The sequence below is a fragment of the Hippoglossus hippoglossus genome, chromosome 9, assembly GCF_009819705.1.
Source record: "Hippoglossus hippoglossus isolate fHipHip1 chromosome 9, fHipHip1.pri, whole genome shotgun sequence".
NCBI lineage: Eukaryota > Metazoa > Chordata > Actinopteri > Pleuronectiformes > Pleuronectidae > Hippoglossus > Hippoglossus hippoglossus.
The window spans coordinates 1,780,184-1,796,699 of NC_047159.1; the positions used below are offsets into that span (position 1 = coordinate 1,780,184).

General features: G+C 43.1%; 1 protein-coding gene across 1 annotated transcript in view; it reads right to left on the reverse strand.

The window, feature by feature from the left end:
* Positions 1-219: 219 nt before the first annotated feature.
* The window catches only part of smarca2 (SWI/SNF related, matrix associated, actin dependent regulator of chromatin, subfamily a, member 2), a 46,436-nt gene continuing 30,139 nt past the window's right edge, over positions 220-16,516 (reverse strand). Inside the window, 6 exon segments of the mRNA XM_034595364.1 lie at positions 220-2,357; positions 6,230-6,363; positions 6,963-7,089; positions 8,898-8,999; positions 9,146-9,251; positions 15,584-15,807. Of these exon segments, the coding sequence (XP_034451255.1) occupies positions 2,322-2,357; positions 6,230-6,363; positions 6,963-7,089; positions 8,898-8,999; positions 9,146-9,251; positions 15,584-15,807 (729 nt within the window). The 3' untranslated portion in view covers positions 220-2,321.

A 16,516-nucleotide genomic window follows, 5' to 3' on the forward strand; every position in this document is an offset into this window, starting at 1 on the left:
AAATAATTATCTAGTTCAGAATTGTACTTGTTCATATGTATAATACACTTATGAATAAAGTCATAAACATAAATGTAGCAGAGGAACAACTTTTTAAAGATGGATCAGATGATTAAACTTGATAAAAGCAGCTTTTATCCAGAAACCTGTCGCACGTGCACGAACTCCGACAGCTCGTAAAAACTGGTCCCTGGCAGTAAATAAACAGACGAGTGTTTGTTCTTGTGCTGAAAATCGGTGAGATTTTATTTGCCCTGGGCTTCGATATACAACCACAAAGACACTGTGCAAAGAAAGCAAAGAGTAAGTCACACTTACGGAGAGTCGGCAAGCACACGCACCAAAGTGAGACTATCTGCATGTACAGGGTTTACTGCCAAGGAGGAGATCATGCTACGAACCGATAAAATGAAAACACAACCACAACTCAAAAAGGTAGAAATCAATACACTGTGTGAAATATATACCAGGAAATGCAAAGTCACTCAAATCAGATATTTTTTATACTTTAACACTGTTTTCTTTTGTTTTTTTTTAATCATCTGCGACGACCACCTGACACTTTACAACCCGCTGCTGCGACAGGATCTGATGTAACATGAATTTAATATTTCTTACAGAAAACTCTGAGTCTGCAGCCGATGATCAGACGTCGCTCTGTGGCCAAATTCTCGATAATAAAAAAAACAAAAAACACAAACACACTTTTCTGTTCAAGAAAATCGACAAAGTTCAGAACCTCTGCTCCGATTCACAACAGCTTGAAAACGTCAGAAGGAAAAACACGTGAAATGCGAGGACTCGTCTGACGAGGATCGATAATGTGAGGTCACAGGTTTCTAAATGAGACATTTGAAAAAGCATTTGGCGTTTATGGCCTCGATTAATCTGAGAATCATCCACAACTTGAATCCGTTAGTTGAGGAACAATTTATCGTGTTTTCTTGTTTGAGCAAATATAGTGAAATATTCCCATAATTTCTCGGGTTCCAGCTTCAGATATTAGAAGATTTCCTCTCGATCGTTCGTCGGGACAAAGTGAACGTCTTCGGGTTTTGTTTCTCACACTTTTCATTCAGAATTTCATTACAATTAATTCACCAACAATAAACTGAATTAATCCAGGAAAGAATCTGCAGATTAACTGGGAACTCATGTTGTTAGTTTCAGCAGATTAAAATCATTTCATTAAAGATTAACAGTCACCGGCAGCTAACGTTAGCTCCATGAAGCGGTAACTCGTTTTAAAAAGGGTCTTAAATATTCACTTGAAGTTAAAAATACACATCTTCTGTAAAAAGTCTGGATTTGATCCGAGTCTTATTCTCGTGTTGAGAAACTTTCTCTTGTAATGAAGAAACGATTAAAAAACAAAAAATCATCTTCTGACAGTTTTTCTGTTCTGGGTTTTTCAAACACGATGTTTAAACTTCTAAAGCTACGATAATTTAATCTTATCAATAAGCTGTACCGTCGTGAATGGAGCTTATGAAACATAAAACTTCCTACTAACGATCAGATGATTGACTTTGTACTGAGGATACTTTGTCTTTAATGACGTTTTAAAATATCTGACCTAAAGTTTTATGGGAAAGACAAACAGGACGTCTTCTAACGTGAGAAGCTGGAATCTTCGCTTCGCTAAAAAGAGTCTCTGATTATTATTATTCTCAGCTTCAGTTTCGACTGCAGCTGAAAAACACGACTAAACTTTACGGGTTGAAGCTGAACAGGCTTCTCCAGCTCAGTAACGGTTGCTAAGTTACAGCGTCGATCAAACAATCTTCCGTCTGACGATCGTTTTTTTTTTCTACGTTTCCAAATTTGGCACGAGGTGAAACAGAAACAGATAAAAACTTGATTGTAACTCGATCACCAGAGTCTCCACGTCGACGTCCTCCGCTTCACAAACTTACACGTTTATCTTTTTTATTACACGTTTTTTTAAAACTTGGATTTTAAGACTGAATCTTCTAAAAGTGCAAGCAAGCGAGTACAAATGAAGCAAAAGCGCGTGAAGCATAACCAACTTTTCTTTTTTTTTTGTTTTTCCGTACAGAATTGAAATCTTAGTCAAAGCGCCGAGTTAAAAAATATACTAAAAAACTGTCTTAAAAACAGGAATATAAGCGGATTGGTATTGCTTTAGCTTATTGATAGTAATACATTTCCAAGCTGGTGGGACAAGGGACAGAGTCACAAAATACAAATAGACAAATGGAGTCAAATAAAAAAAGAGAAGTTGCACCAGAGCGACAGCGATGGAAGATATTGTCCTTTTGTTTTCTAAGTGCTATAAACAACATCCTCACGTCCTCATCTCACTCGTCGTCGCTCTTACTCTTGTCTGACTGATCCTGTGGACAGAAGAGAAACAGAGTGAGGAGGAGGAGGAGGAGGAGGAGATGCAGCGTGATGAAGGTCAGTTCAGCACATCGACAGTAGGTCACACAGGTCGAGAGCCGAACACATCAACACCAGGGAAGGAGACGGATCTCAGGAGGGACGAGGGTTTGAAGGTGAAGCCGGTGACCTTTCCTCAAACCCCCTCGTCCCAGTCTTTAACAACGGGGAAGAACAGAGGAAAGATGAAGACCTTTAAAAAACAAACATCCAGAGGCATCAGTAGAAGAAGAGACGAAGAGAAGAAGAGACAGGAAGAGACGAAGAGAAGAAGAGAAGAAGAGACGAAGAGAAGAAGAAGAGAAGAAGAGACGAAGAGAAGAAGAGACGAAGAAGAGAAGAAGAGACGAAGAGAAGAAGAGACAAAGAAGAGAAGAAGAGACGAAGAGACGAAGAGAAGAAGAGACGAAGAGGAGAAGAGACGAAGACACGAAGAGAAGAAGAGACGAAGAGAAGAGACGAAGAGAAGAGACAGAAAGAGAAGAGAAGAAGAGAAGAAGAGACGAAGAGAAGAGACGAAGAGAAGAGACAGAAAGAGAAGAGACGAAGAGATGAAGAGAAGAAGAGAAGAAGAGATGAAGAGAAGAAGAGACGAAGAAGAGAAGAGACGAAGAGAAGAAGAGAAGAAGAGACAGAAAGAGAAGAAGAGACGAAGAGAAGAAGAAGAGAAGAAGAGACGAAGAAGAGAAGAGACGAGGAGAAGAAGAGAAGAGACGAAGAGAAGAAGAGAAGAAGAGACAGAAAGAGAAGAAGAGACGAAGAGAAGAAGAGACAGAAAGAGAAGAAGAGACGAAGAAGAGAAGAAGAGACGAAGAGAAGAAGAGACGAAGAAGAGAAGAAGAGACGAAGAGAAGAGACGAAGAGAAGAGACAGAAAGAGAAGAGAAGAAGAGAAGAAGAGATGAAGAGAAGAAGAGACGAAGAAGAGAAGAGAAGAAGAGAAGAAGAGACAGAAAGAGAAGAAGAGACGAGTTTCCTCTGAACACAAAAGCAGATTATTTTCCCAGCGTGACAGGACACACCAGGTTTTATATTCTTCAGTCGTGTGAATTCACTGAGCTGTTTACTAAACCTCGACCACTTCAGCCGACAGGTCACCATCTCTCCTGCTGAATGAAAACACCGAAGCATCGGAGAAGCTGAAAACTGAAAATGTTTTTATTCGATATTAACATCGGTGTTTTTTGACCCTTTGACCTCCAGGCTCCACGTTTCTTACTGTGACGTCATCACGTAGAGAAACTTCTGATTCTTCTCATCTCTAAAATCTGTGCAGCTGAACTCAAAGCTTCAGTGAGTCAGTGGTTTGTATTTGACTGGATCTTAAAAAGGTTTTATTCAAACAGGCCGTTCACTAATGGTGAGTTAAGGGAAACCTCGCAGCAGCACGCGGTCGTACCACATTTCACACTGGACGTGACACGATGAGGCAGAAGACACAGGTCTTAACTTTCCAGTGTAAAAAGTTGTCTTATGTTAGATCGATTGAAACAAGCTCGTGGAATCTCACATCCTGTTCCCGGCTGCAGGAGGAATTATTACACGATCCTGTTTCAATCGATCGAAAACTGAAAAACATTTCCAGAAGGTTAAATAGATCACAATGTATTTGTCTCGCTCCTAAACCGGATTCCCAGTGGAGACCAAAGACCACTTGACTGGAATACGTTAAAAACAAACCTGTGTTAAAGGTCGGGTTGGTCATTTGCTCCTGAAACACTTGATCTGATCCGATAGCATCATGGAGACGATTGGCTGCCGTACGCGTCCGTCACTAACTGACCAGCCCGTGTTCTCACTGCTCGTGACTTCAGAGACGAGTGTCGGACATTAGCGAGCGAGTCACAGAACAGTCGTCTCTCAGTCGTCTCTCACTTGTCAGTTAATGAAAGTTCAGCAACAGTTTCATCTGTCCTCATGTTTCAACAACATCTTTCTGCCTCATCATTGAAAGTATTTTAAAGAATAACGTCTTTCCCTCCCAGCGCCGTGTGGACTGTCAGCAGCAGATGCTTCAAACATCCAGTTCAATGATCACATGGAGAAACGCACTGATTCCTCTGCACTGTGTGGACAACACGTCTGAGACCTGCAGACAGACGGTAGCTGCGTTAGCTGCGTTAGCTCCCTGACGGGGACAGAATGAAGCTAAAGTCTGATCCAAACACTGTTCACAAGGCTTCTCCCAGCCAGAGATTATATCTGTCTCACAAACTCTAATCCAGACTCAGTTCTCAGTCTGTTCCTCTAGAGTCAGAAAAAAACATCCAGAGTCTGGACACGACATCCTGTGAACTGCAGCTCGTCCAGGTAGACTAACTGTTTAGGTCCAGGTTAACGAGACTGTCATGACGTATAAACTCTGCTGTGGAAAGATCAGTGTTGTTGTTTACAGCTCGTCCACACCGGCGTCGGCCCTCAGCACCAAAAGCTCTGGAACCTCCTCGTGTTTCCAAGTTGACGTCTTCGTCTTCTACGTGTAGATGTTTGTGTTAGAAACCTCGTCCACACGTCCACTCGCTGGTCTAAAAGCAGCTTTATTCAGACACAACCATTCACTCCTCCACACTTCCAGAGTTCAGAGCTTATTAACTTGCAGCTGCAGCACCTGGAGGAAGCGGTCCTGCCTGAGGCGATCGTGCTGCTGCTCTGAAATGTGTAATTGGAAAACACCGGAACAACCTCGGTGGAAGCCCAGAGCTCCGCTGGTCAGTTTGAGTCCTTCCTAATTTCCCCTGGAAGTTTCTGCTGCCGTCACACGCTGGTGATTTTTAATACAACATGAAATCAGATTTTTTTTCAGGAGCTCATCTCCACTGTGAACTTCGACGACACCCGACTCTCAACGAGGTAAATACACAACGACTGCACCGGACGGTCTCAAGTCAACAACCACAACAAGGTGAACCTTCACACTGCTGCTGGTATCACCGAGCGAGAGAAAGAGTGAAACAGGATATAAATGAAATGTGTGATAAACCGGTTTGTGTTGCAGTGGTGAAATCAGAAGGTTAAATCAAAATCTACGCTACAAAGGAGTCCTGTGAGCTACAATTACCCATAATGCCGCTCTCTGCACGGAGACATTAAAAGTCTCTTTGCAGCAGCAGCGTAATTGAAGGCTGAGAAGTTTCAATGCTTGTGTAACGGTTCCTCTTAACAATAATGACCCGTTTACCGTCTTAACTACAACATTAATTCAAGTTATTATAAAATAATGATTTCCGAGTAGGAAGTAAAAGGAACTTGTGACTAAGACGAATGTTCAGACTTCAGTTTACGATATAGAAAAAGACAAAATACCGAATGTCAGGTTGGAGCCCACGTGAATAATTCACAAGAAAAGAAGAAAGTAACTTAAAGACGAGTTTAAGTGGCCGGAGGGATAAACTTACACTGTAAGAGAATACAAAACAATCACTGCTTCATCATAAACTAGTAATAACAATGAACTGTTTTCTGAAATGTGTTGTTGAGACTAATTGAACAACATGTAACTGATAGTGATCTGTCAATCAGAACAACAACTGGCAGAGACACCGGACCCTGAGCATCACAGTAAATGTTCCTCGGCCTGAAGCGCTGCAGTTTTCTTTCTCTGAGAAACAATTTAACAGCAATTTAAACGGCTGCGCCTGACACCTGAGGTGTGAGGCAGAGGATCAGAGCGCTGGCAGGGAGCAGCTGAGTGGAGAACAGTGTAGTTTCAGATGAAGGACTCCTGTTTGAAAGTGGCCATCTTGTTTCTCTCTGAGTAAAGATCAGGTTTGGTTTTAGCTGAAGATGCTGATGAGCAGAGTGAAGCGCTGCGGAGTGGAATGACCTACATTATCGTCCTGGTCGTCGTCGCTGTCGTCGTCACTGACCACCGGCTTGGCCTTCCCTCTGCTCTGCCTCTTCTTGCCTTTGTCGTAGCTCCGCGCCTCCTTGCTCAGCTTGATCTTAACCCGCACCGACTTGGCTGAAGGGAGCACGGGGGGGGAAAGCAAAGGTTCGAACAAACAAGGTCTTACATCACAACTTGATGAGTCACAAAATCATAAATTACACTCATTGAAGTTTCCACCCCCGTCTGGGCTCAGAGGACATGGTGCCTGCCTCCGGCGAGAAGGTGATGATGCTTGTGTCTGTCAGCAGGATTCACTTCATTGAAACTTAGAGGAAGATACATGAAGAACTCATTCATGGAGAAGAGTCTTTAACATCGCGCTCTTTGATATTTCTGTGTATTTATCAAGGAATAACTTATGGATCTTGATGAAAAAACATATTTCGGGGTCTGATATTAGAGGTTCTGATCTGGTTCTAGTTTAATCTGAAATCACTTATGATTTATGTTTGAATATGTGACCATTAAAACTATAAACTGCGTTTTAGAAATCATATTATTGTATTTAAACGTTCCCTCCGAGCAGATGGAAAGCAACACTTTGTACATCTTGCATTCACAGGGTTTGCAGTGTAGAATATAAATGAGATCACGTGTGTGTGTGTGTGTGTGTGTGTGTGTGTGTGTGTGTGTGTGTGTGTTTTTTTTACAGATGAAACAGTGCTTCTTACCCTCGGCCTCGGACTCATCCTCGTCATCGTCGTCCTCTTCGCTGTCATCGTCGCTCTCCTCGTCCTTGGCAATCTTCTGCCTCGCGCTCTTGAAAACAGACTGAAGGACAATGGAGTCTTCGTATATCTGCAGGCAAAGAGAAAAAAGAGAGACTCGGTGATGTTAACATTTCCTCAAACAGCATGAATTACACTGGGAATATGGGAGCGAGCGAGCGAGCGAGCCGCGGCGCAGAGAGGGAGAGATGAGGTCAAAGATCATGTGGAGAGTGAGATGGAGGGCGGACGCCGGATGGAAGACGAGTTCAACTGAAATAAACTGAACTGAAATAACCTTTGTCTTAACCTCTTCTCAAAAGCTGGGACCTGCTTCACCAGTCAAGCCCCGAGTGTCTGAAAGTCGTGACATCTGCATTTGGAGCATCCGCCGCGTACGACTGACGCATCACGTTCACGCCACTCAGAAAACCAAGGTTATGTAAATAAACCAAATGATAAGAGACACTTGAATATTACCAGACAAGCAGCCCACGTACACACACAAGTACGTGGATGACGCAGGTCTGACAAGGAGCCGGCGCTCATGACAGCACGAGTCAGGATCACAGACGTCCGACCCCTCGAACGGGGACGAGGACGTTTCTTACTAACCCAGAAACTTCAGCAGTGAATTAGGTCAATGACTCTTTGTTTGGTGAAGAACTTCCCTGAGCGGCTTCGTCCAGGATAAACAGAACCGACTGCGATTCACAGACCGTGAAGATGTTTTAGTCTCTAAACGTTAAGTAGGAGGCTTTCATGACTCGTTCATTTACATTAGAGCCCGACTGAGATGGAAGTGAGTAAAATTATTATGATTCTGATATATCGTTATGATGTTATAAGTACAGCCAGACCGATATCAATACTAGGGAGTAAAACAAAATCCCTATTTTTTACGTCTTGGGAACAACATGCAAATCAGTTGTTTTCTTCATATCCTGCAGCAGCGACACAAACAAAACAGCGACGTGAGAGAGATTCTCAGTTTCCAGCATGTGAACAGAAACAGAAACTCCTCGACTTGCTTTGGCAAAGGAGTAAAACAAGTGCAAGAGGATGTCAACAAACCCAGAAATGTATTTGAGGTTTGAATATTTTAGAGTTTAAACCCAAACTTTATTATAAACAACTAGATAAAAAGAAAACAAATACAACCGGATAAATAGAAATGTAATTTATATATAAACCCCAAAATTCGAACGGGAAATTAAAACACAAATGCCAATTTTCTCTTCGTTCCATATTCGGTAAAATAAAAGTTTTTGTATCTGCAAACAAACACCGACACTGACTCAAACCACTAAATCGCTCGGGCTCTAATATTCATGAGTTAACTTCTTTCAAAGTGCAGGAGAAACCAGATTTAAATCAATATTCCGTGTGACCTTCCTTTGTCTTTAAAAACAGCCTCATCGATTCTCTTCAGTGAACTTCCTGTTGTTCAAGGTTCTTCTGTGGATCAGACTCCCGTCTCTTCACGTAATCCCAGTCTGACTAACCAGGGCACGACATATGCTGCTGCTCCACATAACTGAACAGTGGAGGTGACAATGCAGTGAGCTCCTCTGCTGAGAATGAGCTCAAATAATCCAGCAGCATCAGGCGTCAAGGTCGTTCCCGGGGGGGGGAACATCAACATCATGCTACTCAGAGAACCAGGGTTACACGTAAAGTAACCTGAACTTCTCTGTGACCACTCAGTCGTAGAAGTAGAGAGCGAGTGAGTTTCCTATTAATTGATTGAGCAGTTAATTGTTTCAGATAGACTTGAGAGTGACAACCTGCAGACTTGTGTCTCTCCTTCACACGTGGTTAAACAGCAGATTACATGAAGACAGATTCATCAGGTGAAGTCAATGAGAGGAAGTGAAGCTCTGCAGCTGGGATCCTGACCTGTGACCCCTCCAGGTTGAAGGTCTGTGCGTTGTGACAGAGCAGCATCACGTCCTTCTCCAGGTCTCCAATGATTCTGTATTTGTGACTTCTCACACGTTCCTGTGAACAGAAAGACAACAACAACAACAGCGCCCCCATCAGGCTCTGCAAGGCTTCATTTAAGGTGAAATTTAAGGCAACCAGTGGACTGTCAGATGCAAATCTTTGCTCCTGTTCATTATTTCTACGGATCATAACCATCATACCTTGATCTTTTTGAAGTCCACAGGTTTTCTGATCAGCTCGTAATATTCTGGCAGCTCCTTCCTGGACGGCAGCTGGACAAAGACCTCGCTCAGTTGTCTTCCTGCCCTGGAAACCAACACAGAGGAATTCAACATTAATCATCAATCCATCAATCACATTACATTTGTACAGGTCCTATTCACAAATCACGGTTTGTCTCACAGAGCTTAACGAGGTGACTAAGTGCAACAGATGCCTCCTGCAGCTGAACACGACAACAAGGTTACAATATGACTTGGATTTGATTATTTATTAGATTCATACTCTGTCAACTGGCAGAAACTTCCACCTAGAAAGTGTTTTGTCGTGGACAGTTTTTACAAACGACAACTGATTCTCCAGTTCAGGCAAAAGCTACAGTGCAATATCTATTTCTGTTTCTGCAATTCAGTGTAAGAATGTGTGTTTTTACAGATTTTTTATTTTTTGACTAAAAGTTTCCCTGTGGGAGTAGAAAATGATTATCTTATTTTGTCCAGGTAATTAATAGTTAGGCCCATGAATGGTTGCATCCAGTGAATGGTTCCAATGAATTGTTAGGCCCATGAATGGTGACGCTTATGAATGGTTGCTCTCAATGAATGTTCCCTAATGAATGGTTAGGCCATTGTCGTGCAAGGTAAACCAGTGGGAGCAACTTGAATGCAATGTCCTGTTGAGGAAAATGTTGTAGCTGTGTGCTATGTACAGTCTGCCTGAGGTCCTTTGTGATTGGACGACTGAAAGGCATATGTTCAGACTCTACACAGTTGCTTTCATCAGCGAGGATTCACGGATCCTTGTGGAAGGTTCACCTTTGAGAGTAAGGCTGGAGATTTTCAACAAATCCCATGAAAAGAGCAAAACAAACAGTGAATGCATCCAGCTGATGTATTGTGTGGATCCAGAGGCTGGTTTAGATTATTGATGCGTCCCACGGAGCTCTGTTGTTGTCCAGTAAATACAAAGAGCACATCCATGAGACGCTGGACGACATTGTCCTAGTTACAAGCACTGTACTGTATTTGGATACAGCTCCACTGACTCACAGTGATCACTTCCAAGAACTACACAACTACACAACTACACAACTACACTGCAGCTATGAGGAGCGATCAACAACATGCTGTAATGCTTCGGGCCAGGTCAGCGGTGGTAAACAAGAAGCTACTGAGTGCAAGGGAAGAGGAAGAGGAAGAGACCAGGGAAGACCTGGCAGCTCGAATGAGAACCAGAAAGAACAAAGGTCAAGTGAGTGGGATGTTGAATACACAACATCAGGTCAGGCTGCTCCTATACAACATGTATGAGTTGTTGTGGCTCTATCTTTTCATTTTTCAGAAACATGTACACTGATATAGTCTTTACACTTTGATTATTTAAAGTAAAGTTCCTCAAATCAAAGAAGCAGAGATAAGTTCATACCTCGCCGTCCTTACAGGGACATGACAGTATTCAAGGTTCTTCTGAAACCGTGTGGAAGAAGATCCATCAGCTGTTAATCAGTAACGACTGAACTTAAGACTTCTCGCTGGTTTATTGACGCGTCCTCTTATGTTGTTGGAGTATTTTTGTTCAAACGCTGTCAGGCCAAGTGAAGATAAATTAAGGATCACTTGCTGCTTCTTCGACTGACAGTTAAAAAGTTCACCCGCCAATTAATCAGCAACCTAGAGGTGAAATGAGCTGCTTTCACACAGGCACCGAACCTTTTCCTGAAACGTTCAGGAGAGGATGTGTGTGAGAATGTGGTCTGTTGCATACGTCCATGTGAGAACAGAGCAAGACGATATCCAGAGAATTCATCTTGAGTGAGTGGGGGTGTTGATGACGTCTCTAACATGCGATGGACATGAATACTAATATCTCAGGATGAAAAACAAGAGCCATACACGTAGACGACGCCGAAATTGCCAAATTGGAAAGATGATGCTTTGACAATAAGGGCTGATGCCGGTGTCAAAATGCTGTCAACACAAACAGCAGCTGAATTAAAACGTCATGTTCTGCCTCCTGCTGCTCTACCCAGACCCCCCCCCCACCTCGCCTGGATGCTTCCGATTCGATCCTGTTGTTGTGAACTCATGTGACTCACACAATCTCCCGCTGCGTTCTTCATATGTGAAAAGCAAACTCTCGGAAACTCTCCGGACAATTTCCAGAATTCATGTCTGAAAACAGCTGTGAGCAGAACAACACCTCCGACCGTGGACCGGGTTTGGAAAAGCTACGCAAGAACATTTAATGAGAAGTTTACTTCACACTCAGCAATTTGTGTGACTTTAAATCTGCGGTGATTTACTTACGACCAATCGAGGTAAAGCTCCGGGGGATCAGAGAATTTAGGTCGTGCTGCCTGTCGGTAAATCTCTCGACGGCTCTGAGCCCGAATACACCTCTGACTAATGAAGCTCTCGGGTTATCAGGGGCAGGAGCAGCGCTCTGATCCCAGAGGACAAGCTGAACACGGAGGAGCTGCACTTATCTACTGGCCACGTTTAACCCAGAACAGTTATCTCCTGCACTTTGCCTGAATATTAAATACTCACCATGAACCACCTCGCCCCCATTTCCTGAATCGATTTATGTTTTTTTGTTTCCTTGAAATGTTTCTATTCCTTTTTTGCATTTTATTGTTTTAATGCTGTTGCTGTTTTTGCAGCAAAGTGTATTTTTCTTTTTAATGTTTTAAAGAGATTATGTAAAGTCTTTTGAAAGTGCCCCTTTGAAGAGCTCAGCTTAAAAACAAAAGAGCTTTTCAAATCTTATATATATATATCATTTTGAGACATTTTGCCTTTATTTAGGAGTTTATGTATTTAGGAGTTTATGTATTTAGGAGTTTATGTATTTAGCAGTTGACAGTCTAGAGACAGAGAGACAAGGAGAAGAGAGAAGGGTGTGACATGCAACACAGGTTCGCTAGCTGCCAATCAAACCTTGGATATTGCTGTTAACCACTAATCATCATTGAACGAGATCGTGGTGCACGACAGCCTCCAAACAGAAACACACCAACCTTCTCAAACAGCGAGATGTAATATACAAGTGTCACTAAAAAGCTATCTTCATATAACGAACTAGCAACTTGGGAAATGTTGTTCAGTCGATTGGTCCATAAATGTTTAATCAGCCTTAGACGGATCTAAATAAGACATTTTCTAATTTAAATTCTAAACACATTTAATTTAAAACCCACAACGAATCCCTCAACTGAGTTCCTGCTGATTATCACTTATCATTTACAGGAGACGATGTTTACAGGGGATGAGCAAAGAAAATCCTGTCAGTAATATGAAGAGAAAAACAGGGGAAAAGGCAAAAGTGCTGCAGATTGTACATTTTAAATAAAAAACGTGTTTGTGTTCCCACTGTAAATACCCTTTGAAATCCTGAGATTTCACAAGCTCTTGCATAGGTAAAATAATAAATTCCCAGAGTGTAAAATAAGCCGTGTGCAGACAGGCTGCGGATCTCAGATCCCCTGGTTATCGTTCAATCTGCCACTGCCGTGCCGCTGACTTCTGAACGTGCCGTGGGCTCAGATCCACTGTGTAAACTGTGCAGAAACAACAAAGGAGCTGGATGGTATGTTCAAAATGGAGCTTTATACTTTGATGTGTAAATCGTGATGCAACTGGGGGGGGGGGGGACCCCTGGGAACGGACCCCAGCGCTGACTTCTGTGAAAGACACTGGGATTATGGGAAAATGTGAGCCAGAATTTACAGGGTTTGTTCCGATGGGTTGACATAAAACAACTGTATATGTGCGTGCGTGCGTGCGTGCGTGCGTGCGTGCGTGCGTGCGTGCGTGCGTGCGTGCGTGCGTGCGTGCGTGCGTGCGTGTCATACTGAGCTGGAAATCCCAGTGAACTCTGCGGCCGTGTTTATAAACTGTTAATCTGGTTCAGGACATGAACCCTCAACGGTTGCGTGGCTCCATTTAAGAAATAAGAGATAGTAAAGTTCCAGGAAGCTCCAAATTAAACCAAAGAGATGTTGTTTGTTTTATGAGGAAACAGATTTGAAAGCTCAGGAATCCAGAGTCCTGGAATCCTCCTCCCACTGGCGAAGTGGGAGGAGTGACAGAGCGATGATTGAGATGCTCTGGGAAGAATAAACCATCAACTGGGAGAGGAAAGAATTTGACTTCTGGAATAGCAGGTAGCGGTTTCCTGGAAAAGCTTCGGCGGAGAACTCGGGCCAATGCATACTTGAGTAATGGGAACACAAATGCACATGTTGGTCCATGCACGGGAGACAGACGCACTCGCAAAGGAAGAAAACACACACGCCCATACACACATTGAGGGCTTCTTGGACTGAGAGAGTATGAGGATGTTTATCTCACTGTACTAAGACATGACTTCATGTCTGTTTTTGTGTTCTGCTGACCAGGGAGAAATCTGTACTTTCCATTGGATGGTCGTGGCAGGGCGGGTTGCTGCAGACTTACACACAGAGGAACTCTACACACGCACACGCGCACACACACACACACACACACACACACACCAGGAAGCCAGAAGTCTCTGCTCGGCTCCATTCACACATTCACGAACTACCTTCACTTGTCCCTGTCAGTGTTAATGTGTTCAGTTCTGTTCTGCCACCACAGCAATGGCGACAGCACATAAATCAACATCTAGAGTTAAATTCAAATCTCTTGTCGGTTGTGACACAGACTGAAAAACAAAGTTAATGTTCCTCCTCTGTCCACTTTCTGGCTCGCGATCATCAAACTGTGACGCTCATCAAACGGAGGAGAAAGACACCATCTAATGTAACTCAGACTCAGACACTACAGTGAAAGTGGGATTTTAAATGAGTGTGAGATGAGGAGGCAGACGGCTCCTGTGTCAGGAGGCTGCTCACGACGGTAAATATGAAGATTTATCTGTGAAAGTAAAATTAATTTCATGGAGCGGTGACTTGTGACACGCTGTTGATCACCGACAGTGAAGAGAAGACGTCTCTCCGTCAACACTGGTCTAAATTGTGTCCAAATGTTTTTTAGAATAAATCTGATTTTAGTTTTAAAAGTTTGTTTGCTACGTTTTCAAAATACAACTCGTCTCTTGGCGAAAGCGATAAGAAGCTGAACTGGTTTACATGCAGAGTGTTGGACACCAAACAAACAGGGATCACAGCTGCTTCACCAGGCAGAGGACGACTCTCTGGAGCAGACTGATGTCTCCGTCCTGCTCCACTGACAAATTGAGGAAGTTTCTGTCCTCAGGACATTGGACTCTTCAATGTCTCTCAGTGGGGGTGCGGTGACGGTGACTGAACGCTCACCTGTTTTATGCTTATATACATTTTAATGTGTAAAGTATATTATTATATCTTTTCTTTTTTGTAATCCTTGCTTCTTTTTATGCTTGTTTTAATATTTCTGATTTCGATTTTTCTTATCACTTGTTTCCTATTTGTATTCCTGTGTATGAGGGAAAGAGGGAAGGAAGGAAGGAGAGGAAGGAAGGAGAGGAAGGAAGGAGAGGAGGAGGAAATAACTACTGGAGATGTGTGGATCCTCTCGAATCCGCACGTCTCCTTGACTCATTCCCCCATCACCCCCCCGAAGGCATTATTTTCTCCAATTCAGAGACTCGCATTGCATGACCACTCCACTCCAGCTCTACTGGTGATAATAACATACTTCACTTAAGAAGTCTGCTTTTAATTAAATCCACAGGTATTTAAAGTAAAGTTTTTTTTTTAAGAAACGTTGAAATTGAACCCCTCTGGCGACATCTGGGCAAGAAAACATCGTGCGGCCACGAAATAACGCCTGGGAACGAGATAAATAACTCGCGGCCACAAGATATTAATCAGTTTTCTACTAACAGGACGTGTGGAACTGAAGTGAAGAAGCCTCTCGGATGAGAGATGAAACTTTTCACTGAATCACATGAAGTGGCCTCTCTGGGCTTCAGTTGGGACACACACTGTCTGCACCGACTCCGAGGACACACTGTGGTGGAAAGCTTTGCAATTACTCGTCAATAAAAACACATGGACCTATTTTCGGGAACGTGACGTTTGGTATTTCGGCGACAGGATGCGTCTGGAGCATCTGGAAACAGGGACAGATTGAGATGTACTGGGTGTGTTAGCGGCGAGGATCGACTCGACAAACCAGACCTTGTCTAACCCTCCCCTTGTCCTTCCCTTTAAGGAGAGTGTGCAGCGAGAGAGAGGAGGGGGGGGGGGGATCAGAAACACTTTGACCTCCATCACAGTCCAACACACACTTCTTTAATCTGCATATTTTTCCAGTGACCCAAATCAGCCTCTGCCCGTGTGTCTGTGTCTAATAAAAGTTCTGCTGGAAAGACACAGACACTGTTTGCTATTGATTGGCAAAAGAAGAAACGCTATTCGCACACATTTAAGTCCTGAAAATCAATGTCCTCACCCGTCTCTGTAGTTGATGACCGTGTCGATGATGGTGTTCATTTGCTTGGTGAGTTTCGAGGGGTTGGGGGAGAGCTTCTCCGCCGGGGGACGTCCACGTTTCTTCTTGGCTTTGCTGCTTCCCTCGTCTCTGCTCGACGACTCCTTCTCCGGTCGCCTCTTACGTTTGCGCTTTTTCAGCCGGATCTCCTCCTCCATCTCCTCCAGGTTTCCGTCCTCGACGGCCTGGAATTTGAAAGGAGCCGACAAGAGACGTGGTTAAATGTTTGCACGTGATTTGAAATTGTCATTGTCACACTTTTCTTAAAACATTTCTGTCATCAGATTCACAATTCAAGAGGCAACACAGGAATAAATGACCTGACAGCAACAAGTATTGTCACTGGTTAAAGTATTTAATTTAATTTCAGTGGTCAACTCATTAAACTCTTCATGATGCCGCTGACCCTGAACAGTTTGTCTACAGTATTTTCTTTTTGAGTTTATTTCAGGTCACTTTCACACCTTGCTTGGTTCAAACCTTCAGACTCTTCAGTTCAGTCTGAACCAAAACATCAGGTGTGAAGGGTTCCTCAGAACAACACACCAACATTTAGTCCGACCAGACGAGGAGGTCTGGATCAAACCGACTCGTTCGCAGAGTGAAAACACTTTATAGGATAGTTTGGACTTTTGGACCAATCACAGGAAGTAGAGACAGCATTAAAGAATAGAAGAAGAAGAAGAAGAAGACGAAGAAGAAGCTGCAGTCTTCATCTCCGACGATATAATCTTTGAAACATGAGGACGTTTATTTGGTGCATTTGAACTAGTGTGGAATACTGCAGTACAGTAGTACAGTGGAGTACTGCGCCTGAAGATGCTACTAGTAATACCATCATGAGGTTACCATGGAAACCAGATGAACAGCTTCATTCATTTTCTCCATTCAAAC